Source organism: Chiloscyllium plagiosum, unplaced genomic scaffold (genome assembly GCF_037043375.1).
Source record: "Chiloscyllium plagiosum isolate Xiang-an unplaced genomic scaffold, Cpla_swu_hap1 HiC_scaffold_22, whole genome shotgun sequence".
NCBI classification, from domain to species: Eukaryota; Metazoa; Chordata; class Chondrichthyes; order Orectolobiformes; family Hemiscylliidae; genus Chiloscyllium; species Chiloscyllium plagiosum.
Genome location: NW_028270160.1, coordinates 27018937 through 27044726, shown reverse-complemented (window position 1 = coordinate 27044726; position 25790 = coordinate 27018937). Strand labels below are relative to the sequence as shown.

Here is a 25790-nt window from a genome sequence, read left to right as displayed (position 1 = left end):
AGCAGGTCAGAGGCTCAGAAAGCCGGAGAGAATAAATCACCTCCTAATTCCTCTAAGCCTGTCCATCAACAGCAAGGGACGTGATGGAACACTCCCCACTTGCCTGCATGAGTGCAGCTCCAACAACACAAGAAACTTTGCACTGTCCAGGGCAATGTAGCCAGCTTGGCACCACACCCACAAACAGTTTCCTCCTCCACTGCTGATGTTCAATAGTAGCAGTATGTACCCTTAACAAGATGCATTCCAAGAATTCACCAAGGGCCCTTCAAAATCACCTTACAAACCCATGACCATTACCACCAGAAGGACAAGAGCAACATATACATTTTAACACCACTACCTCTGTGTTCCACTCCAAGCTACTCACCAATCTGACTTGGAAATGTATTGCTCTTCAATCTTGCTGAATCAAAATTCTGGAACTTGCTCCCTAGTAGAGTCGCAGGTAGATAGGATAGTGAAGAAGGCATTTGGTATGCTTTCCTTTATTGATCAGAGTATTGAGTACAGGAGTTGGGAGGTCATGTTGCGGCTATACAGGACTTTGGTTATATTCCAAAAGTGATCTTGCATGCAATTCTGGCCTCCTTCCTATCGGAAAGATGTTGTGAAATTTGAAAGGGGTCAGAAAAGATTTACAAGGATGTTGCCAGGGTTGGAAGATTTGAGCTATAGGGAGAGGCTGAACAGGCTGGGGTTGTTTTCCCTGGAGTGTCGGAGGCTGAGGGGTGACCTTACAGCAGTTTACAAATTTGAGGGACATGGTAGGATAAATAGACCAAGTCTTTTCCCTGGGGTGGGGGAGTCCAGAACTAGAGGGCATAGGTTTAGGGTGAGAGGGGAAAGATATAAAAGAGACCTTAGGGGCAACTTTTTTTACACAGAGGGTAGTACGTGTATGGAATGAGCTGCCAGAGGAAGTGATGGAGGCTGGTACAATTGAAACATTTAAAAGGCCATTGGATGGGTATATGAATAGGAAGGGTTTGGATGGATATGGGCCGGGTGCTGGCAGGTGGGATGAGATTGGGTTGGGATATCTGGTCGGCATGGATGGGTTGGACCGAAGGGTCTGTTTCTGGGCTGTACATTTCTATGACTCTAATGGTGTTGAGGGTTTATCTGCACCAAATGGATTGCAGTGGTTCAAGGCAGCTCACCATTTTCTCAAGGGCCGCTAGGAATGGACAATAAATGCTGGCCCAGCCAGCTATGCCCACTTTAATTGTATTAATACAAAAAGGATTAACAATCTGCAGTGGTTTATTCTAAATCTACTCCAAGAGGTAAAAGGCAAACAATGTCGAAGATGCACATTTTATTTGTGTTTACTTCCAAGTCTGCAAAATCGTACAATTCAAATTGTTCAATTTTACTGGAATTACTTAGCTACTTGATTAAACTTAACACATTAGGGGAGAATCCTTTGATCAGTGTCTTTATATCTGGAATGTAATGAAATTTTGATACTAAGTCAAAGTCCTTGCTCACCATGCAGGCTTAATTTCTCATGCAAGATTTGTGATACTATCACATGCTGCCATGTAATTTAGATCAAAATTAATGAATTTCAGCTCCAGTCTGGACCACAAGAATGATTCCTTAGTTTCACTAAAGATGGAATACCACAAACCCATATGAAAGCAGAAGACGATTTATTGTTTTTGACAATCTAGATTACCATAATTAGGCTGTTTCACAAACATTGAGAATCCAAAGGAATTCTTTCGGTTATAAAAAAAATGCTTGTGAAAACTGTTGCTTTACCAAAGCAGGTCAAGTATAAACTAAATCTGAAAAAAGATTAAAACTTTCAAGCTAAGGAAAATAGATCCTGTAGATCATCACAAATTCTGTCAAAAGCACAGGCAAAAGGAACTGTTACAAAATCTTCTTTTCTTCTGTTGGTTTTTCTGTGGCAGTGTCATACAAGCATTTTTCCACACATCTTCTTGGGAACCAACCTCGTTCATGCTGTCCAACTTAAACAAAAATAAAAAGACAATAGAATTAAATGTCAAAGCTCAAATAGAAAATAGTTCAGATCTTACCACTATTTATTATGCAAATTTTTGATTATTCCCTCTATCTCCAGGATATTTAAAACTCTTTTCTTTCCCCAGCACTTAAAATCAGGAGAACAGCAAAAAGTTGGTCCTGGAGATTGGCGTCCTTTCTCATTCGCAACATTTTTCTCTGGTGGGTGACGAAGGGAAAGCTCCGTTAGCTCTTGCTGTTATTATGTTGGGACATTATGTGGACTCCTTGGAACTTTAGGGTTGAAGCCTAAACGGCTAACACCACGAATAGATAAACTGAGAGAGTATCTTTCCAAAAGTTACATGCAACACTTACATTCCACAATCACAAAAGTCATAGTTACAATTTTTACGAGGGGCTGCAGAGAATATCTAATATCAAATCTGCAAATCTAGACCATCAGTACTGACCTGAAAATGCCAAATTAGATTTCATAGCTACTTTTTGAATTGCATGCAAGACTGCTGCCACTGAACTAGGTTGACAATTGCAATTAAATCATTCATGATCTCGACAGCTTTTAAAATGATAATTGCTGAGTGTGGATGTTTAACCAGAATTTGAAGGAATCTCATGTTACAACAGTTCCTCACCTGGTCTCCTTGTTACGCGTAGGATATTCTTAGGCTGGACAAGGTTCAGAAGAGATTTACGAGGATGTTGCTGGGAATGGATGGTTTGAGTTATAAGGAGATTTATGATATGCTGGGACTTTTTTCACTGGAACACAGGAGGATGAGAGGTGATTTTATAGAGGTTCAAAAAATAATGAGGGGTATAGATAAGGTGAATGGCAGGTGTCTTTTCCCTAGGGTAGGGGATTTCAAGATCAGGGGATATATTTTTAAAGTGAGAGGAGAAAGATTTTAAAAAGACGTGTGGGGCAATTGTATTTTTTTAAAATCACGAAGTGGTTCGTGTGTGGAAAGGACTTTCAGAGGAAGTGGTGGATGCGGGTACAGTTAGGACATTTAAAAGACATTTACATAGGTACATGAATAAGAACTGTTTGGAGGGATATGGTCCAGATGCATGCATGTGGGACTAGTTTAATTTGGGATTATAGTCACCATGGATTGGTTAGATTGAAGGATATGTTTCTTTGCTGTATTATTCTGTAACCAAACAAAACAATCTCCTTAAAGGAATAAGAGCAAAATACTATGAATGCTGGAAATCAGAGAAACTCAGCAGGATTATCAGCTTCTGCGGAGAGAGAAATAGAGCTAATGTTTCAAGTCAAGTACAACTCTTATTCAGAACTTTTCTGTATCTGTGTTTGCTTCTTAACTGGTAGTGAGGTGAAATATTATTGTGAAACTTTTTAAAATCTTTTTTAATTTCTGACCAAAAATGTAATTACATTGTAAATTCAAATAAAAAAAGAGGGAATAGCATAAGTAGGCATTTCCTAGCAGACATTAATGCAAGTTTTGTTTATTTACCGTGGGCATTTTTTGTCTTCAGGTTCTTGTTGCCATACATCCAATGCCTGAAGGGAAACAGTAAAAAGATTTTCTGTTCTATGTACGAAAATGGCACGTCTTCGAGAATTTTTATGTACAAATAAAAACTGCAGTTAACATCCTAGTTTTTGCTACTTAATATTTACCCTGTTCACATTGTTTTAGATACCTCATTTTTGATTCTCTCATTTTAAGCATATTGCTGTCATTAATCAATTTCATACATTGAGTAAATTATATTAAACTCATTTTTTTTCACATTTTGTTCAAATCTTAGTTTTGCATAAACATTGTGTAATTAGTGCAGGAATGTGAAGCAAAAAGTAAGAAAGACACCATGACAACACCATAGATGCCAGGAATGGCAAGGGACTACATTAAAACTGAATTGGTATGGATATAGTAATGAACTAGTAATTGAAATGGTACAACTACCAGTATGCTCTACAGGTCACAATGGTGGGGATATGAAAGGAGACTGGCAGTTATTTCAGAAATACGCCAGGACAAAAAAGTTCTACAACTGCATGATTTTCACTACCCAAGATAAATATAAACAAAGTAACTTAAAAAGGAGACAGAAGAAAAAGTTGATTTTGTAGATATTTGAAGAAAAAAAATTAGTTAAGTCAAACGTACTCCCTTACAATAAAGAACAGGAAAATTGTAATGGAAAACAAAGAGATGGTAGACCAATTAAGTACAAACTATCTCCCAAAAATGTTGGGGAATACAGGTTGTAGTGAGAGAGAGAGAGGAACAGAAGGAAATCACTGTTAGTATGGAAATGGTGTTGGGAAAATTTATATGATTAAATGTTAATAAATCCCCAAGACCTGATAATGTACATCCCACAGTAGTTAGGAAATGGCCTCAGAAACTGAGGATACATTGGTGGTCATCTTTCAAGATTACATAAACTCTGGATATATTCTAATGGATTGGAGGGTAGCTAATGTAACCCCACTATTTAAAAAAAGGATGGAGAAAGAAAACAGGGAATTTAGATCAGTTGGCCTGACATCAGTAGTGCAGAAAATGCCAGAGACTGTAATAAAAGATTTAATAATTGAGCACTTATTGACAGGATTGGACAGAGTCAGCCTGGACTTACGAAAGGAAAATCATGTTTTCAAAATCTACTGGAACCTTTTTTTGAGGAAGTAACTAGCAGAGTCGATAAGGGAAGCCAGTGCATGCAGTTTATTTGAACTTTGCGAATGCTTTCAATAAGGTCACATTTAAGAGATTAGCATGTAAAATTAAAGCACAGAAAGAATGTTTCCAATGACCAGGGAGTCCAGAATGAGGGATCAAAGTCTTCAGGATATGGGGTAGACCATTTAGAACTGAGATGGAGAGAAATTTCTTCACTAGTGGTGAGCCTACGGAATTCTCCACTACAGAAAACAGTTGAGACCCAAAACACGGAATGTTTTCAGAAGGTGTTAGATGTAGTTCTTAGGGCTAAAGGGATCACTGGGTATGGGAAGAATGCAGGAACATGATAATATTAAATGGTGGAACAGGTCTGAAGGGCAGAATGGCCTGCTCTTCCATGTTCCTGTGTTTGATTATTTTGAAGTAAAGTATGAATATAGTACATCTCACGGGGATATAAGAGAGATTTGCAGTGAATCTGAAAAAAGTCTGCAGATTAAACAAGGAATTAGGATTTCTATAAGCATATAACTTTTGATAAGTTTAAAGATCGGCTTCATTAAAGAGGTCTCAGAATTAAATGAGGACAATTTCCCTCAAGTCATATGCTATATCCATCAGATGTTTCAGAAGTTCAAAAGTTACTTTAAGATGAAATAAGTGTTCTGATCAACAAAGCTTGCTATATGTTTCATGAGAACAATCAAGTTTGACTCAACTTACGGGAGACCCCTTGTAACTAGAATCAATTCTCCTTTCTTCAGTTGCATTCTGGGTTCTTCAGTATAAGGTGTGCAAAAAAATGTTTTGTATCCTTTTGAGATTGGACAGCAGGCTCCACTGTAGTCTTCAATCACTTTATACTGGACCTGTCCATATAAAGTATACATATAACAAACCGTAAAAAAACATAAGCAACAAATTTTTAACATGAATAGGTAACCAGATTTATGGCAGCCTTATAGCACAGGTACTGGATACATTAATCAAGTTAAAAATCATGATTCTTTTAAATGATGTTGTACCTAAAGACTTGATAAGTTTATACTGTTGCATACACTATTGCAGGTTCTCAAGTCAGTCATTCCATAAATGACTTCAAATATGTTAGGTGTTGGTATACTTGTATTGCCCAATATCCACTTACATAGAGTTATGGAGTCATACAGCACAGAAACAGACTCTTCGGTCCAACTGAACATAATCCCAAATGAAACTAGTCTCACCTACCTGCTCCTGGCCCATATCCCTCTAAACCTTTCCTATTCATGTATCCATCCAAATTACTTTTAAATGTTGTAATTGTACTCACATCCTCCACATGAACAATCCTGTGTGTAAAACATTTGCCTCTTGCAGCTTTTTAAAAAATCTCTACAAAAGTGCCCATTCCTCATCTAAACCATTTGTCTTTTGCAGATGCTTCTTTGAATCTCTCCAAGATAACCCAAGAAATTACTTAACTGTATGAGGCAAGATACCACTAATTATTAGCCTGCCTTATTTCACAAGGAAGTGAAAATGGAGTAAGTCTGACAGATACACTTAATTCAATCAGCATCATCATATAGCCAGACCAGTAACCCAAACACAGAGACACAGATAACATTCTGGAAACTCGGGTTCAAATCCTGCCATGGCAAATGATGGAATTTGAATTCAATAAAAATCTGGAATTAAGAGCCTATTGATAATGATGAAACCATGGTCAATTGTTAGAAAAAAAAATCAAGTTCACTAATACCCTTTAAGGAAGGAAACTGTTGTCCTATCTGGTATGCTCGCATTGCCCAATATCCATTTACACAGAGTCATAGTCATACAGCACAGAAACACAAACATACATCTGATTCCAAACCCATAGCTTAACTGCCCTCTGAAATGGCTTAGCAAGCAACTCAGTTGTACCAAACATCAGATGAGAAGAAATGAAACCAGAGATACCACCTGACATTGACCTAGGCACAAGAAATGGCAATGGCATAATCAGCTTTGTCAACCCTGGAAAGTCCTCCTTACTAACATGTGGGCGGCAAGTGCCAAATTGCGTGAGCTCTCTCTCAGCCTGACAGTCATACCCAAAGAATTATTCATTACAGACAATATCCCAGACAACACATCACCATGCCTGGATGTTTCCTGTCCCAACAGCATGTCAGGCCCAGCAGAGGTGGTGATACAGTGGTATACAGTCAGGAGGGAAGTGCCTGGAAATCCTCAACATTAACACCAGACACCATGATATCCCATGGTACCAGGTCAAACATGGACAAGGAAACCTCCTGTCAATTACACACACCATCTTCCCTCAGCTGTCAAATCTGTGCTCTTCCATATTGAACACTTAGAAGAAGCACTGACAGTGACAAGGGTGTAGGATGTACTCTTAGTGGGAGATTTTAATGTCCATCAATAATAATGGTTTGGCAGCAGCACTACTGATGGAGCTGATTGAGTCCAAAAGGTCATTGCTGTTCGACAGGTGGCGAGGGAGCTAACACACTTGTCCTCATCCTCTCAAAACTGCCTGCTGCAGATACAACTGTCCGTGACAGTATCAGCATAGGTGACCACCGCTGTGGAGTCCCAAGGGTCGTATTCACATTGAGAATGCCTTATATTGTATTGTGTGGCACTATCATTGTGCTAAATGGAACAGACTTCGAAAAGATCGCTAATATGCCTCATGAGAATGATTTTTTAAATAGTCAACCTAAGTAGTTTTGTTACTTCAAAAAGGTATCTCCTGTAAGAGTGGTGAAACATTGATTTTTATTTACTCGTCTTTTATTCATTTCAGAATGCATAAGTTTCAATGTATCTTCTTCAAACAATAATCTGCATAAAGCCAAAATAACAAATCTATTTTTAAAATGTTAGCTTAAACCAAATGTTTCAAGCAAAAAGATATCATCACAAAAATGTATTTGTAAACCATTTGCAGCATATTAAATATTATGCAAACATGTCAAGTGACTAAGACAAGTTCTTGATTCTTTGTGATAACTAACTGCAAACACAATTCATTTCAGATTTCATATCAAGAAATTACTTTAACAAGGCACATCTAAATGCTGCCATCTGGCGCAAACCTGCAGGCATTACATTACTTACGCTTCTCACTCTTTTATCAGCTTTCTGTTTCAGCTGCTCTATCTGTAAATAGATACAAGAATTTAATATACATTTCCATATAAATTGAACAAATTTAGTCATTGTCACAGAGAAATTACAAGTAATTCAACTGGGGTTTCAGATGAAATCAAGAGTGAGAGCAAAACTTAAACATTCCCCATCACCCAAATCTCAAGGAAAATGATTCATTATGGATCCTTCCCAAATTCATTAAAAATACTAGAGATCACTTGTGATTTCAATGTGAGATCATAAATCTGCAGTTGATTATAGAGGGCCAGGAGGAAATATTCAAAAGACAAGTCCACTGGAGTCTTTTCCTGTACCTCCCAATGGCTTGGCTGAAAAGTAGCATAAGTTGTGGCTTGAAAAAAGGTCACCCCAGTGATCAATCTTGAAATCACATGATTAAAGAAGAAATGTAAACTAAATATTGAAGCTAGATGATATAATCTGAATTGTTTTGATTTTACTATGAATGGACTTGGATTTACAGCATTCTTTTGTGTCTTCACGGCCAAGACTTACTGAAGCAATTGGAGTCACAGTTGTTTCCCATGTAGGTACAGCCATCAATTAGCAGAAGCATGATCTCACAAAGAAAAGAGACAAGTGAGCAGTTAATGTTTTATTGAGGAACGAATATTGCCCAAGATGCTGGGAGAACACCATGTGCCTATTTTGGCAAATTGCCTTCGGATATTTAGATCGGGTCTGGCAGAGATGCTGGAGATCAAATGGAACAAGAGACCAGGTGATGGTTTATAAAAAGGATAACTAGGTCAAAATGTATCTTGTGGTACAGTGGTAGTAACACTACCTCTGAGCCAGCAGACCTCAGTTCAAAACCTATCCTCTCCAGATGTGTACAATAAGATCTCTGAATAGATTGATTGGGAAAAAAAATTGGGTTAGACAGGATCTTGTTGTGCAGTGGTAATTTCCCTACATCTGAGCCAGGAGGCTGGGTTCAAGTTTGACTTGCTCCAGAGGTGTGTAATTGTATCAGTGAATTGGTTCATTAGAAAATAAAATAATTGGGTGAGAGAGGGCTGTTGTGGTACTATCCCTCCCTTAGGGACAGGAGGCTTGGATTCAGGTTCCACCTACTTTAGAGGCATTTCATAACATCTTTGAACAAGTCGATTAGAAAATATAATAATTGGGTGAGAACTGAGCATATATATGAGGAACATGTAGTCCAAGTGTTAAGAGTTTTATGATGTGCAACTTGAAATAAAACTCTTAACTACTAACACTCTGGACAAAGGAATAGTGGGCATTGTGGCTAGGTTTGCAGATGACACAAAGGCAGCTGGAGGGACACGTACTGCTGAGGAGGTGCACAGGCCGCAGAAGGACTTGGATAGGCTACGAGAGTGGGCAAGGATGTGGCAGATAGAATACAACCATGGTAGGTAGAATAGACGCATAGGCTATTTTCTAATTGGGGAAATGCTTCAGAAATCTGAAGCACATGGTAGTTAGGAGTCTTACTTCAGGATTCTCTTAACATTAACATGCAGGTTCACTTGGTAGTTAGGAAGGCAAATACAGTGTTAGCAGGCATTTCAAAAGGGCGAGAAAACAAGAGCAGAAATGTACTGCTGAGGTTGTACAAGGCTCTGGTCAGAATATATTTGGACCATTGTTTGCAGCTTTGGGCCGAATACCTAAGGAAGGGCCTGCTGGTCTTGAAGGCTGATTGCAGGAATGAAGGCCTTGTTATATGGGGAGCAGTTGAGGACTCTTGAGTCTGTACTCGCTGAAGGTTAGAATGATGTGGGGGAGGGTGGGTGGTGATGTCATTGAAACTTATAGGATACAGAAGGGCCAGATTGGAGCAGACACGTAGAAGATGCTTCCACAAATAGAGAGACTATGACTTGAGGGGTGCAGTCTCACAGTGAAGGGATAACCCTTTAGAATGGTGATGAGGAGGAAAGTGAAGGGAAGTTATTCTCTGAAGCTCATTGTCACAGAAGGCTGTGAAGTCCAATCATTGAATGTATTTAAGACAGAAATAGTTAGGTTTTTGATTAGTAAGGCAAACAAAGGTTAAGGGGAGAATGCAGGAGAATGGGGTTGAGAAGCATATCATTATAACATACAAATGATGAATGGTGGAGCAAAGTTTGATGAGCAGAATGGCCTCATTCTATTCCTACATCTGATTGGCTGCCTAGAAAGATATACACCTATACCCTGCCTAGCCAACCTTTCAACCTCTGTTGTGTTAGTGTTTAACAATGTGAAAGGCTACACTTGAAATTATACATCACTCGCTTCAGTGTCGCAATGGCATCTCAGTATAGATTATGTTCCCAAGTCCTGGAATGGGTCTTGCACTTGGAATGAAAGAACACTAGAAATTGGACCAAACAAATTAACAACATTTTAATATCAAAGAGAATTAAAAATCATATTGAAGCAGGCCACAGAATAATTAGTGAAATCTGACCTTGCCAGGGAGTTCAGAAGAAAACACATGGTTTAATGAAATTTTAAAACTTAACAGAAAAATGATTTTTGAAAAAATATACATTGTACATTTTTATTTGCTTCTTAATATTTCATATGATATAAATAACTTACATAGAACATTACAAGAGTATTTTAAAAATTAACCGTTAATGAGTACTGATGGCTGCCTTCACGAACAGGCCAGAAAATTCCATCTGTATCGGGAACTCCAGACCACGTGAACACCTGTCTGAAGTTTTTCCACTTGCTTCCAAGGTCATATGGGAAGATGAATTCCTCACCAGTTTGATAATACTGGATTCTGTCTTTGGCCTACGATAAGGAGACAGGTGTACTATTAAATTTGGAAAATTTATTATTGTGTTGAATATGGTAATCTGCAAAACAAATTACAAATAAATAAAACAGGGTAAAGTAAAGGCATTACATCACTGACTATCACATCCTATCACCTGTAATGATATAACTACTTTCAAACCTTGCTCCAGTTGCACATAAGACATGATAGTTTTATTTCCTGAGCAGGCTGTGCTCGTTTAACTGAACTGAATTCACCCAAAGTTCCTCAATAAATCATTATGATATACTTAAATGTAAAATAAAAAAAAAACTGCAAATGCAGGACATCTGAAACAAACAAAAACAGAAATTACTGGAGAAACTCAGCAGGTCTGGCTGCATCTACCAAGAGAAAACAGAAATAACATTTCGAGTGATGCTTCTTCAGAACCTTCAGTAGATTTACTGCCCTATCAATTAAATCTTGATCATCAGCGAAGTAGTGGAAGGGGTAAATGATGGTGTTTTCAAGCAGCAAATGCTCAGTCATAAAATTAAGTGGCTCAGACACTCAGTTCCTGGCCACATTATAGCTTGGTCTAAACTTGAGCAAAACAGCAGAATTCCAAACAAGAGGCAAGCATAACTGCCCTGCATGTCAAGACATTTTACAGCGTATGGAGCCTTAGCAAAATTAGAGTGAATGGTCCAGCATTTATAAAGGTACAAGTAAGGAGTGATGGAATAATCGCCACTTATCTGTTTGGGTGCAGCTCCAATAACACAAGATGCCATCCAGAACATAGCAGCCTATTGACTGGCACCTCATACATTCACTTCTATCACAATTAACACACAATTGTAGTAGTGTGCACCATCTCCACAACACACTGCAGTAGCTCACCCAAGACTCGTTAGACAGTAACTTTCAAACCTGCAACCATGATCACCTAGCAGGACACGAGCAGCAGATACATGGAAAGAAACCAATGCATAATTGGGCAATCACAAGTTTGCCAATCCAAGATTGACCATGGACCATTTATGCTCCGGTCATGCACTATTAAGACAACTAGAGTTCATAGTGTCTCTGATCATGGCTAGGAAGGGTTAATAAATGGTAATTCTTCAGGATCAGTCTGCAAGGTAAAGGCTGAAGATAAAGAGGGTTATCTAAAAAAAAAAAAGGCATATCTCCCAATTCCTAAAATCCTCTCTAACATAACAAGGCTCAAAGTGAGCATGCTGGAATACAAACAGCATAATTCAAACTCTCCTCTCCTTGTGTCTTCAAGAACCCAAAAAAGAACAACAATGTTTCTGGACCACCATCAAAATCATGGCATTTATCACTGTTGAGTAATGAGTGGTAGCTTAGAATCTTGGAATTTGCAACCTAACACCATTATGAAAACAATGCAAAAGCAACATGATTCAAATAGCCTCAACCACCAGTGTTTTTCCAGGGTACCTAAGTATATACAGTAAATGTACCATGGTTATGTCATCCAAGATTTATTCCAAGATAAACTTTGATTGTTTTGATAATGTCTTCACAACTTTAACCATTTGGGACATTAAAATGTAAAATAATTGTGATTATAAACTTACAATTTACCGAGTCAGAGAGTTATAGAACATGGAAACAGACCCCTTCGCTCCAACTTGTTCATGCAAGCCTACCTTTTCTTCAATCCAAACTTCGATTGTGGTTTTATTTCTGAGGATCACTTTCATCTACAACAAAAAAAAAGATCAAAACAATGAACTCTAATGCCCATGCTAATGTTAGTCAATTCAAACATTTAGAAGAGAGTCTATTATAATACAGTAGTCTCTCAGTCAGTAGAATAGGCACTAATTCTTGGTAAAGTTCATAGCTCAACATCAGTAGAATGTTTGGAATGCAATGTAGAAAATAATTGGAACTGTGCACAGTTCTGAGTGTGGGTCTTATTGGACAATAAAGAGACTGGAACGGTGCACAATGCTCCAAGTGTGGGTCTAACGTGGGATTCTTATATATCAAATTAATAGAATTGATAGTACTAAAATAAAAAAAAGGTATCTTTAAATAATAAGGTTCAATTTTTTTCAATGGAATTAATCAGGATGGGGAAAAAAATTGCAACAAATTGATTTATCAAAACATTCAATTTCAAATTATACCTGAATGAAAAATAACATGCCGACAGCTATTGTTGTACCAATTGCCAATCCCAAAGCAAAGAGTGAGGCTGCAAATCCATAAATTCCAAAAGGAACAACGAATTGTGTATCCCTTCGAGGCAGACTCATGTCAATCTTTACTGAACTCCAACCAAATGATATCTGAAATAAAAGCAATACTTTAAAATATATTTTATTTTGAAAAAAATACACAATCATCAAGCAAATTGATGTCAATGTACAAACAAATCCAATTAAGAATTTCCTCACGATCAAATGCTACACTATGTGCAAATTTGGCTATGATATTTGAGATTACTCCCACAGGAGTGAACAATACCATAATTACTAATGTGATACCATTTACTTGGAATAATGTCATGCCTTACTTACCCTGTTATAAAGCTGTGTGTACATGGTCATGATTAAAATCACAGAAGCATGAATACAACCCAACGGTGCTAACAACAGGAATGAGGTAAAGTAGCCATGGTTCAAATTACCACAACAATTATTGATCCATGGACAATGATGATCCATCTTCATGACACATCTGGAAGCACAGAGGGTAAATATTAGGTCAGCACAAGTGCAACTCTGTCAAGCCAAAATACCAAATGACCAGGAAAGGGCACAGTCCACTGCAATACTTATAATAAGCTAAGGAATTAAATAATAAATTAAATAATAGGTTAAGACTTCTCATTTTACTTCGATTTTAATCAAATGCAGCAATTCATGTGTAATGTATATTTTATATATATAAAAACCTATTATGAACAATTTAGATGTAACAAGATGCACAGTGCAAACCAAAAGCAATGAAGAGTTTTGTATCTGTAACGAAGTCCCGAGATAATATTTACCTGATTTTTAAAATTTCGGTATTAAAATACAAAGGTAATGTAATACACAAGATACCTTTCTTTGTTAACATAGTTGACAGCCTACAAGACAATTCCATTGCCATTGACTAAGCATGAAGCATGTCAAGTAATTTGAATTACATGGTACATCTGACATTAGTTTTACATTTATTATGCTTTCATTACATTCACACATATTATTTAAATGGAAAGTGTACTATTCCATTTAAGAGACCCATGCAATCCTTTCAAAAATGAAGACTTGCATTCAAATAATAATTTCAAAGGTAGAAAAATACTGTACAGCAAAGGGAAAAATATGATTAATAACTAAATATCACATAAATAAGATTTATCAAAGCTAGATTAGAAGGGGACCTTTCCTCTGAATTTTGTATTTTATTTTCTAAAGTGTAGTCAAAACTGTAGTGTAGAAATCAAAGTATGCAATAAGCACATTGTAAACTTCCATAAATAGTACTGGCAATAATTATAACAGCTATCAGACAATTTATTTCTGTGGTGTTTAACGAGAGATAAGCATTGGCTTATCTTTGAAATACTGCCAGGGGTCTTTCTATCTTACAAAGAAGTCATAGCCTCAGTTTAGTACACAATGATCAGTATAGTGCTGGATCATCAGCTGACAATTTGAGCTTATGCCCCTCATTGAAATGGGCAGAAGGAGTTGTATGACTTACTGCAATAATAGAGTACAGATAGTCCACTTATTTCTACTTGAAATCTAGGCCACTAACTTTCAGGAATTAGTTAGAAAATAATCGCTCACTACTGGGCCACTTGGTCATACCCTCATCTGTCAGCTGTTTCCCTGCTGCTAATTGAAGCTTGGCATGGAGGTGCAAGCTTGAGAAATTCTGACTGAGAAGCTAATACTTGAGACACAAACCATTTCAGGGGTGTGTTCCCTAAATAGTGCAGCCAAAGAAGCATGGTTGTGCCACGACGTGCTCATCTTCTCCTCTGGCTTGATACAAACTGGTCGGAACCATGCAACACAGTTCTTAGTAATGCAGAGCTGCAGTGTGTAATTTTGATATTGATGCTATAGGTGATACTCTGCAGTTACTTACCAAGCTCATTTGTAAAAGGTTTTCAACTTCTACTACAGGACAGGACATGCAGGAAGAGCATGCAGATGTCAGAACTGACATATTCCCTCTCAATTTATACTACCTTCACATGGTTAAAAATCACACAAACACCAGGTTATCGTCCAACAGGTTTATTTGCAAGTATAAATTTTTGTAGCACTACTCCTTCGTCAGGTAGCTATCTGATGAAGAAACAGTGCTCTGAAAGCTTGCACTTTCAAATAAATCTGTTGGGCAATAACCTGGTGTTTATGTGATTTTTAACTTTGCCCAACCCCACTCCACACCGGCAACTCCACATCATGGCTACCTTGACATGGACATAGTGCTTCATTTCCACCAAGTTAAAAGTTTTGTAATTTTCTACTTCATATAATTGCGAAAACAATATCACCACAAGGATGGTAGCAGATAAAGGCAACTCCCAAGAGAGCACGGAATTTACAATACATGCAGCCTTACTGTCATCTACTATTTCTGGAGAACAAATATTTAAAAGTCTAGAAACACAGTCACTAGTCAAAGGAGCAGAAAGTTTAGAAGCGAGACAAAAATCAAGATATTTATGAGGAAGCCTTTTAAAAATGTAGGTATTTCAGAAGAGAATTCTCACAAACAGCAGCAAGATGACTGACCATTGCATCACTGACAACAGAGTATGAAGTGAAGAAAATTCATCTCATACCTGAACTGCGAGGAAATGCAGTGCACAAGCCAAGACAGGGACTAGCGAATGCTAGAAATCTGATTGGGCAAAGCCAGAGAACTGTACACAAGAGCAAAGATTTTGAAGTGTAAACAGTGCAGGGTTTCAGTGGAAATTTAATAAAGATAGTGGTGAGAGATCCTGAAAATAAACTAGAGCTGACTGTAAGGAAGGGAGGAGAGATCACCGAATGAGCTGGTTATACTTGAGAAGTAAAACTATGACAGGATAGAAACAACAAGGATTTCCCTAGCAGAAGTGTCTGCAAAGTACTGACAACCAACAATAATCAAAAGGTCACAAAGAGGTGAGAATAATAAATTGGTTACATAGATCAAAGACAGCTAGAAGGAATAACACACCAATACATTTTTCAGTTCCATTACAGAAGTTGTTTTTACTATGTTAGAAATAAATTTTCAAAGAAAAATTCATATCATTTGAATATAAACAATCGTTTGAACCAAAATAGCAAATACAAAATAAAGTTTATAAATTTAAGCAGAAATTGGCATAAGTAATAACTTCACTGTTAGAGTGATTGGTGAAGAAATTAGACTTTGGTAATATCGTCAAATATAGTTGAATTGTACTTGCTGTATTATGGTTCATCATGTTCAGTTATCGTCATCTTAATCAAACTGAACAGAGAATAGGTAAACCAAGTAGATAACAAAAGTAACTTTCTGTATTATGCTCCTGACTTTAATGGTTTTATTTATGGAGCAAATGGGAATAAACAATAACAAATTAATTTTAAATAATTCCAGACAGAATTGACAATGGGAAAGCTGTTTTTGATTCTATGCATTTTCACACTCAATGTTAAATTACTATGATTATTCCTACAAACTAATGCCTAAGACTAAGTCTAATATTCAACTGGCAAGATATACATCAGGGGAAAAAAGAAAAGTTGTTACTTATTTAAAATGGGTTAGTAATTGGGAAGTTTTCCTTCAGTGCAGGAAGAGCAGTTTGACAATTCACACAAACCTTTCCTCAATATCTTCCCACTCATTCTGTAAACTTTCTCCACTACAGAAATCATTCTCAACATGCAAAATTAGGATGATAAATTAGATAGATAAAGTGAGTGGGCAAAGATCTGGCAAATAAAGCATAATGTGGGAGAATGTGAAAATGCTCATTTTAAACAGGAAAATGAATCAAGTATGACATCCAAATTGTGAATGTTTATAAAGTGCATGTAGATGTGGAGGGGTTTGGCTGACTTAATGCTAATAGAATGTCATTGTTTGAAGGAACGGAACACAATGCAATGAGGTTAGCTTTCAGACATGCAGGGGTTTGGCAAGATGACATAGTGTGTTTTTTTAATTATTCACTCATGGGATGTAAATGTCACTAGCTGGGCAGCACTTATACCTGTCCCAAGTTGCCCTTGAAAAGGTAGTGATGATTTGGCTTCTTGAACTGCTGCAGTCCACATGCTTAGGTAGACCCACAATTCCGTTAAGGAAGGAGTTTCAGGATTTTGACCCAATGAGACTAGTGGAACAGCAATATATTTCCAAGTCAGGATGCCGAGTGGTTTAGAGGGGAACTTGCAAGTGGTAGTGTTCCCATGAATCTGCTGCCCTTGTCCTTCCAGATAAAAGTGATCGTGGGTTTGGAAAGAGCTATCTAAGCATCTTTGCAGAACTTCTGCAGTGCATCATGTAGGCAGCATATACTGCTGCTACAGTGCATTCGCATTGGAATAATTGAGCGTTTGTGGATGTGATGCCAATCAAGCTGGCTGCTTTGTCCTGGACAGTGTCAAAGTTCTTGAGTGTTGTTGGAGCTGCATTCATCCAAGGAAGGGGGGAGCATTTTATCACACTCCTGACTTGGTGCCTTCTAGATGGTGGGTAGGCTTTGGGGAGTCAAGGGTTATTAACAGCAGAATTCTTAGCATTTGACTTGCTGTTTTAGCCCAGTATTTATGTTGTTCAGTTCAGTTTCTGGTCAAAACATCCAGAAGGTTGATAGCGCTGGATTCAGTGATTATAATGCCATAGAATGTCAAGGGCAATGGTTTGAATGTTTCTTATTGGAGATGGTCATTGCCTGGCATTTGTGTGGCACAAATGTTACTTGCCATTTTTCAGTCCAAATCTGGACATTCCCCAAGTCTTGCTGCATTTGGACTTGGACTGCTTCAGTATCTCAGGAGTTGCGAATGGTATTGAACATTTGCGCAATCATTGGTGAACATCCCCAGTTCTGACCTTTTGATGGAGGGATGACATTGATGAAAGAGCTGAAGATGGTTAGGCCTAGGACACTACCAAGAGAAACTCCTACTGCGGAGGACCTTCAAAACTGCAACCATCTTTGTATGTATCAGGTATGACTCCAACCAACAGAGGTTCCTTAGATTCCCATCGATTCCAGTTTTGCTATGGTTCCTTAATGCCACAATCAATCGAATGCTGCCTTCACGTCAAGGGCCGTCACTCTCATCTCACTTCTGGCGTTCAGTTCTTTTGTCTGTGTTTGAACCAAGGTTGTAACAAAATCAGGAGCTAAGTAGCCCTGGCGGAACCCCACTGGGCATCAGTAAGCAAGTTATTGCTGAACAGATGAGACTTGATAGCATTGTTGATGACACCTTCCATTACTTTACTGATAATCAAGCATAGACTGATGGAGCGGTAATTGGCTGAAGTAGATTTATTCTTTTTTTCAGGATAGGATACTTAGGTAATTTTTCACATCATCAGATAAATGTCAGTGTTGCACCAGTACTGGACTAGCTGGCTAAGAATGCAGCACCTTATGGAGCACAAGTCTTCAATACTATTGCCAGTAGTCAGGGTCTGTGGCTTTTGGAATATCTAGTCTCTTCAATAGTTTTTTGATATTACATGGAGTGAATTGAATTGCCTGAACACTGGCAACTGTGATTCTGGGGTGCTCTGGAAGAGGCCAAGATGGATCATTTTGGCACTGCTGGCTGAAGATAGTCGCAACTGCTTCAACCTTATCTTTTGCATTGATGTGCTGGCCTCTCCCATCATTTTTTTTTATTTTTTATATCTGGAAGTGCTATCACACACCTGAATGGTTTCTCCACCACCAAATCACTGGAACATATTTTTTTGTTTTTAACTGCTAACCATCACCAGTAAATCACTCATGTTGCAAGTTGAATATTTACATGCAAGCCCATTAGCGTCAACTCTCCCATCATTGAGGATGGGGAAATTTGAGTCTCCTCTTCTAATGAGGTGTTTAATTGTCCACCACCATTCACTCGTGGATGTGGCAGGACTGCAGACCTTAAATCTGATCCATTGGTTGTGGAATGACTTGGCTTTGTCTGTCACTTGCTTATTCATTTTGGCGTATGTGGTCCTGTTCTGTAGCTTCACCAGGTTGACATCTCATTTTTAATGACGCTTGGGGCTGTCCTGCCATGCCTTCTTGCATTCTTCATTGAAACAAGGTTGATCCACTAGCTTGACAGTAAGGTAGAGTAGGGAATATGCCAGGTCACGAGGTTGCAGATTATACTGGAGTGAGATTCTGCTGCTGATAGCCAACAGTACCTCATGAATACCTAGTTCGAGTTTCTAGATCTGTTGGGTACCAATACTGTCATTGAAAGATCCATTTACAGCAGGCAGATTGGTGAGGATGTAGTCAAGCACGTTGGTTACCCTCACTGCCTGGCATAGATCCAGTCTAATAGCAACAATCTTTAGGACTCAATCAGCTCCACCAGCAGTACTGCGACCAATGCATTCTTGGTGGTCAACAATGAAATCCTCCATATCACACCATTGCCGCCATCAGCTCTTACTTCAAGTGTTATTCACTACGGAGGAGAATGGATTTACCAGTCGAGCGAGGACTGCATAGTAATCAGCAGGAGGTTTCTTTAACTACGTTTGACCTGATGTTGTGGGACTTTGTGGTGTCCAGAGTCAATGTTGAGGATTCCTAAAGTAACTCCCTCCCGATAGTATACCACTTTTGTTGGGGATACCTGGTGGCCATACCCAGGGGTGGTGAGTGTGTCTAGGACATTGAGCATGACTATGTTAAGCTATTGCTGACTAGTTTGTGAAACAGTTCTCTCAATTTTGGCACTATCCCCCACATGTAATGAGGGACGACTTTGTAAGTTTTACAGGGCTGCTTTTACCTTGTTACCACATACAACATTGACTTCCTTATTTATGAAAAGATGTAATTGCATTGGTCCAGTTCAGAGAATGTTTACTAGATGAAACAGGAAACACAACCCATATAGAAAGGTTAGACAGGCTAGAATTGTATCTGCTGTAGTTTAAAAGGGTTAGAGGAGACCAGATTGAAACATATATGCAAAAAGAATACTTCTTTTGGGAGAATCTAGAACTAAGGGTCATTGATTCAACATAAGACTGTGCCTGGGGTCAATCTTTAAAAGTCAGCATCTGCAGACCTCACTTTCTCCTCAGTCTTTAAAAGACAGGTAAGGAGAAATATTTTGTCAGAGTCACAAGTCTTTGGTACTCCCTGCCTCAAAACTCTGTGGAAGTAATTTTCTTTGATATTTTTAAGGTAGAAATACATATATTCTTGACAAGCATGTCATGACAAGTAAATGTTTAACGGAGTTCGTGGGAATGTGGACTGATCAGATTACCTTGGGTCTTATTGAATGTTGGAGGCAGGTTTAGGGACCGAGTGGCATACTCCTGTTCCCAAATCATATGTATGTTCTTATGTCTTTATGAGACTATATAGATTTAACACGATACCGTACAATGAGTTGCAATACAATTTCAATATAAATTGATGAAACAGTGTAATGTTCAGATTGTAATAGTTATTTAAAGCACTTCAGTGCAATTCAATTCTTGAAACTACTAGAAATTAGCAAATATTACAGTGGATGTAATAATCATTATAATCTAGTTGCACACATTTATCATCTAACAATAAGTAATCAAATTTGGTTAAATTAGGAAGGGTAAAGTTTACAAAGTTATTAGTCTGAATGGAAAATAGCTGCAAAAACACTAGAGTCAATCGACATCTAAAAGAGACAAATTATTTTAGACAAAGTTTTTCCAATTTAAATATTAAATGGTGAGCTATCTTTTCAGATTGGACAATGTGTGCTGTAATTCTTTGATAGTTCAGATTGCAACTTGAGTGAGTTTTTATATTTTTGTGAGTATGAATGCATCATATCTCATCTTGAGGTGAGGAGTATCATCTGTAAATAGGCATAAAATTGATCTTGTCATTACAAGGACCAAAAACAAACCATGCATTACCTGATTAGGTTAATTCATAACTCTTTTTTTAAAGCAGGTAAAGAACTTATTTTTAAAAAGAAAAAGGGAACAAAAATCAAAACACAATGAGAATGTTATCAAGAAAATGATTGAAATAGCTCTCTTGATGGAAAATGTTCTCCAATTTCAAAATATAGTTATTGCAAAATTGTACAAAATGAGGTCCCACAGTTGTGCTTTTCTACGTGAACTGGTCCAACCATACCTGTTACATTTACGACAATGATGAGACCGTGGGGCCTTGTAACCTTGACAGATTCTGCAGTCCTGAAGATAGACTGCATCCTGAGGGTTGTCCTGGAACAGAGTATATAGATAATTACAATGATTGTAGTTGATTTCAGTATAAGAATATAGATATTGATTACAACAAAAGAGAATGAATGATTCAGTTATCATGTGTGAGAGAATGCGAGATGCCAGAACGAGCGAGAGAGAGCACATGTGCAGATTCCTGGGTTACTAATTGCCTGTATCATGAGAAGTGTTATTTTAGGTAGTAAAGTTCAAAGTTGGGCAAACATGCACAGCTTTCTCAGCAGTGTTGCTAATAGTGCCTGTTAGAGATTTCAATTACTGCAACAGAGAAGACAAAATACATCACGATAAATGAATTGCAGAAGTATTAATCCAAAAATGTGCAGAGATAGGAAAACAAAAGTGCACACAATTTTAGAGGAAATTACTGCAAATTCTGGAATCTGTACTGAAAACACAAAGTACTGGCAATCACAGCAGTACCCAGGAAGAGAGAGCAAGCTAATGTTTCAAGTCTAAATGATTCCTCATCAGAGTTAAACTGAAGTATGGATGGGACAGCACTTAAGCAATGGACCAGGGGGAGGGAGGGTTCGGTGGAGTGATAGGAGAAAACAGATGTTGATAGTTCAGATTAAATTATTGGAATGTGAGAACAATGGCGTGTCTAACTACCAGACTGAAAAGAACAGACAGTCCCACTGGAGTCGGGGGGTGGGGTGGGGTGGGGTGGGGGAGGAGGAAGAGATATTTTACTCCCACTTTCTCCCACGCATTCTGTTTAAACAAGTGCATCTATTCCTCTTTCAGTTGTGTTTTCAAAGACACTACTATATTAAGTTCACAAAATGTCTTTTTATTCCAGAAAACTTAGTATGGAATTCTGGGGAGCTACTGGTTTACTACTGTATTTTGGGAGTGAAATTCCTCTGACTTATGACCCTTTATGTCATTTTAAGAATTTCCAGTTAGTAGGCTCCAGCTGCTGCCTCTTCACCATTGATGTGCAACCCCTTTACATGTCCATCCCCCAGCAGGATGGTCTCAGGGCTCTTGCTTATTCCTGGAGAAGAGGCCTGAACTGCCCCCATCCACCACCACCCTCCTCCACCTGCCAAGCTTACCCTCATTTTGAACAAATTATCCTGTAACTCCTCCTACTTTGTTCAGATCCAAGAGACAGCCCCAGGGTAACCCCATGATCCCTAGCTATGCCTGTCTCATTGAGTATGTGGAACATTGCTTGCTCCCATCCTACGCTATGTCCACCCACAACGTTTTCCTCTGGTATATCATCAGTGCTGCTTCCCTCTACCATCCGGATTTGGAAAAATTAACCAATTTCCACTCTGCTCTCATCTTCTCCTATTCTATCTCTATCACCACCCTTCCCTTCTTTGACTTCTGTTTGGGGATCGGCTGTCCATCAACATCCAGTACAAACCCACTGACTTCCACAGTTACCTCGACTATAAATCCTTACCATGCTTCTTGTAAAGACCCTCGTCCAGTCTTCCAGCTCCTCCAACTCCGTCGCATCTGTTCCGATGATACCAACTTTGACAAGGGGACCTCCAAAATGTCTACCTTCTTCCTCACCAACGATTCCCCAGTACCGTTGTTGATAGGGCCCTCAGCCGGATGTGACTCATTCCCGTACTTCAGCCCCAAACCACTCTTCCCTCCCACAACGGTGCTAGGACCTTCCTTGTCCTCACCTATTATCCTACCAGCGTCCACATCCAAAGGATCATCAGCTGCCATTTCCACCACATCCAGCAGAATGCTAACACCAGACACACCCTCCCTTCCCTTGTTAGCCTATTACAGGGACTGTTCCCTCCGAGACACCTTCGCTCAATCCTTCTATTCTCCCAATATCCATCCCCACTCCCACAGCACCTTCCCTTGCAATCGCAAAAAAATGTAACACCTGCTCATTTACTTTCTTCCACCTTCGAGGTGAAGCAGCATTTTACCTGCACTTCACTCCATCTGGTAGATGCTCACAATGTGGTGTCCTCTACTTGAGGGAGACGAAGTGTGGACTGGGCGACCGCTTTGCAGAATACCTATATTATGCCCACAAAACTGACCCTAAGCTTCCAATTGCCTACCATTCCAACACACCATTGTGTTCCCTGGCCAACATTTCTACTTGAGGCTTGCTACAATGCTCCAGTGAGCATGAGCTAAAAGAACATCACATTTACTGCTTGGGAACTTTGCAATCTTCTGGACTCAACATATTGTTCAATAATTTTAGGTTCAGAGCACCTTCTTCCATCTTCTTACCCAAATACCAGGGTCTGTTATTACATGAAGTGCTACCACAAACAACTGATTGTCAACCATTAATGGACCCCATTAACAGCTATAGATTCTTCTAGGCTGACATTAACCCATTTCTTAGTCTGCCCAACTGTTTTTCTCTCTATTTGGACTCCATCTATCATTTATTTTTTTCCCCTTCCCCCAACCTCTCTCTAGCATACACACCAACCTTCTCCAAGCTATAATCTGTTCTGAAAAAGGGTATCCAAACCCAAAATAGTAACTCTGCTTTACTCCACAAATGTTGCCAGACTTGCTGAGTTTTTCTAGCGATTTCTAATTTTGTTTCCTCTTTCTGGTATTGCTCATCTTTCCTCTTTTTGGCATGTCTCGTCAACATACTTAGTTGGGATTGAATAGTTTGCCAGACAGTTGTCAGGTGCTGCTGCAGTCTGCCCTATATCCTTTATAACTTTGGGGAAGGTCTGTTCAAACCCCAGGATGCTGAACTGAGCACAAGGGGGATTGAGCTATATGCAGCAACGTGCTAGTCTCAGCTGGGATGTAACATATTAATTGGAAGGTTATGTTATGAAACACTTCACAGGGCTATGAGTGCAGAGAACCTGGTTTATAACAGTATTTGAAACTGTTGTTTGTTATTTAGGTTATTGTCTGTGATTTGTGAGGAGTTGACCCCAAACAGGAAAACTTGACACACTAGGCACTAATTATGAAAGATCAGGAGAGATTCATTAATTCTTCAATCAAAAATTGACAAGTAGATGGAATGTCAATGTGTTTCACTGAGATGACTACCATTGCTTCAGGCAAGTTTGCAACATAGTAGAAAGCTCAGATCGCTTACACATTGAGCAACCACAATGATTGCTGGGAGCATTAAGCGGCATAGACTTACCACTCACAATGCAAGTTCAAAGAACCCTGATCTCTACTCTCACCTTATTCAATCACCATTACATTAGACACACAACCAGACAGCGAGTATTACATTTGTTGTAGAAATCTTGTAATAATTATCTACATACAGCTTACAATAGATCCAAACAGCCATTGTAATTTTAAACATTTTATATATTTAAGAGAAAAATTAAGGAAAAGGAGCAGACATGTTCTTCTTACCGGTTTCCATCCAATTGGGACATAGCCAGGACCAACAAACATTGCATTAAAGTAGTTGTAAAGTATAAGAACTGTCCAGTTTATCAACAAAATGAAATTTATGCTTCCACCAGGAGTGTCAAGAGGCCAATACCAAAGCACTGAGTCTATTATGGCCATGGAGGAACATATCGTAATAACTGACAAGGCGATAATTGGCCCCCAGTGACAAATTCTTTTCAATTCATGTAGATTTTCAAATCTAATGAATGAACACATCGTCTTTGATTGAAGGCAGTAATATTCTTCAGTTAACATGCAGCAACCAACATAACGCAGGCGGTTATGCTTAATTGAAGTGAGAGTCAGGCAATGAATAATTCTTGCATCCAGAAAAAAAAGGATCACTTTTGATTGATAAATAGAGAGCGTTTCGAACAAATTCCGTCAACCACGATTTTCATCTCCAGTAAACTCCCCATGATACTACTTTAGTTGTAGTGTTTCTGTGTGTTTGAAGCTTTTCGTTCGGTGTCTTCAAAAGACATCCTGGTGGGACGTAAGAAGAATGAAATATGTTTAGAGTTTAATGGAAATGAATCAATATCGACTCCACCCCGATAATCAAACCCTTGATTCAGTCAGTTACTTACGGGGATGGAGGAGAAAACACAACTGTTCCAGATTCTGACTGCTTTCAGCTGGAGCAGACATCCAGGGCGCTGAGGTGGGGATAACCGTGGGCCTGGGTCTCAGAGAGTCCGAGAAACAGGAGCAGCCAAACGTCAGCTTGACTGCAATCCAGATTCCCCAAAGCCGCCACACAGCTTCCTCCTTCCGTTTGGCTGCATTCGTGCCCCGGAAGCATACTGTATCTTTGATAACTCCAGGAGGAGGGCGGCTCCTGGAGATTAAACATGATCAGACGGAGCGGCTGCCCGGGTGGGGCTAAGGGTGCAGAGCCCAGGCCGGTGTCTCCAGCAGCCTGAGAGAGAGAGAGCTGCACTGGGCTGGTACTAATCGTGGACCACACACACCCACAAGTGGAAATCAGTGATTTAAAATACAACGGGAGCGTGCTCATTCCAGTCCTGTACCCATTTCCCTTGTCAGGCAAAGAAGGGGAGGTGAAAAGTTTAAAAGTTTTATTCCTCCCTTCCCCTGAGCCGCCAACCGTCTCTGCAAACCCGCCACTTCCGCCGGTGCCACCCACAACCTCCTCCCCCTTCAACTTGGCTCACATTTTTATAAACATTTTTTTTTAAAAAAGCGGTGAGGGGAAGACGTTCTCTGTAATTTTCAGCCGCGATCACCCTGGTCGAAACTTCTCCAGTCCCTTTCCGTTTCGAAGTGTTTAAAGACAGCAGGCTTTCTGATTTCTCTCTCCCTCCCTCCCAAGTGGGAAGGATTTT

General features: G+C 39.0%; 1 protein-coding gene across 2 annotated transcripts; it reads right to left on the bottom strand.

Moving 5' to 3' along the window:
* Positions 1 to 1641: 1641 nt before the first annotated feature.
* Positions 1642 to 25757, bottom strand: zdhhc6 (zDHHC palmitoyltransferase 6). 2 transcript variants are annotated; one of them, XM_087998887.1, is made up of 11 exons: positions 25620 to 25757; positions 24400 to 24927; positions 20930 to 21021; positions 13131 to 13290; positions 12738 to 12899; positions 12252 to 12305; positions 10434 to 10601; positions 7785 to 7826; positions 5394 to 5539; positions 3489 to 3535; positions 1642 to 1985 (listed from the first exon to the last, which is right to left on the bottom strand). In XM_087998887.1, the coding sequence occupies exons 2-11, from the start codon at positions 24694 to 24696 to the stop codon at positions 1885 to 1887; spliced, it is 1269 nt and encodes a 422-aa protein (XP_087855013.1). In that variant the 5' UTR covers positions 24697 to 24927; positions 25620 to 25757; the 3' UTR covers positions 1642 to 1884. The 2 variants fall into 2 exon arrangements, with proteins under 2 accessions (XP_087855013.1, XP_087855012.1); XM_087998886.1 differs by lacking the exon at positions 25620 to 25757 and adding an exon at positions 25032 to 25282.
* Between the last annotated feature and the right edge of the window lie 33 nt (positions 25758 to 25790).

Excerpts from the sequence above, each read along its gene's own strand:
- zdhhc6 (XM_087998887.1), bottom strand. The coding sequence starts at position 24,696 with ATGTTAACTGAAGAATATTACTGCCTTCAATCAAAGACGATGTGTTCA. Across the intron at positions 12,900-13,130 it reads ACACACAGCTTTATAACAGG|ATATCATTTGGTTGGAGTTC; the intron begins GTAAGTAAGGCA and ends CTTTTATTTCAG. Across the intron at positions 7,827-10,433 it reads GCCATCAGTACTCATTAACG|ATAGAGCAGCTGAAACAGAA; the intron begins GTTAATTTTTAA and ends ATCTATTTACAG.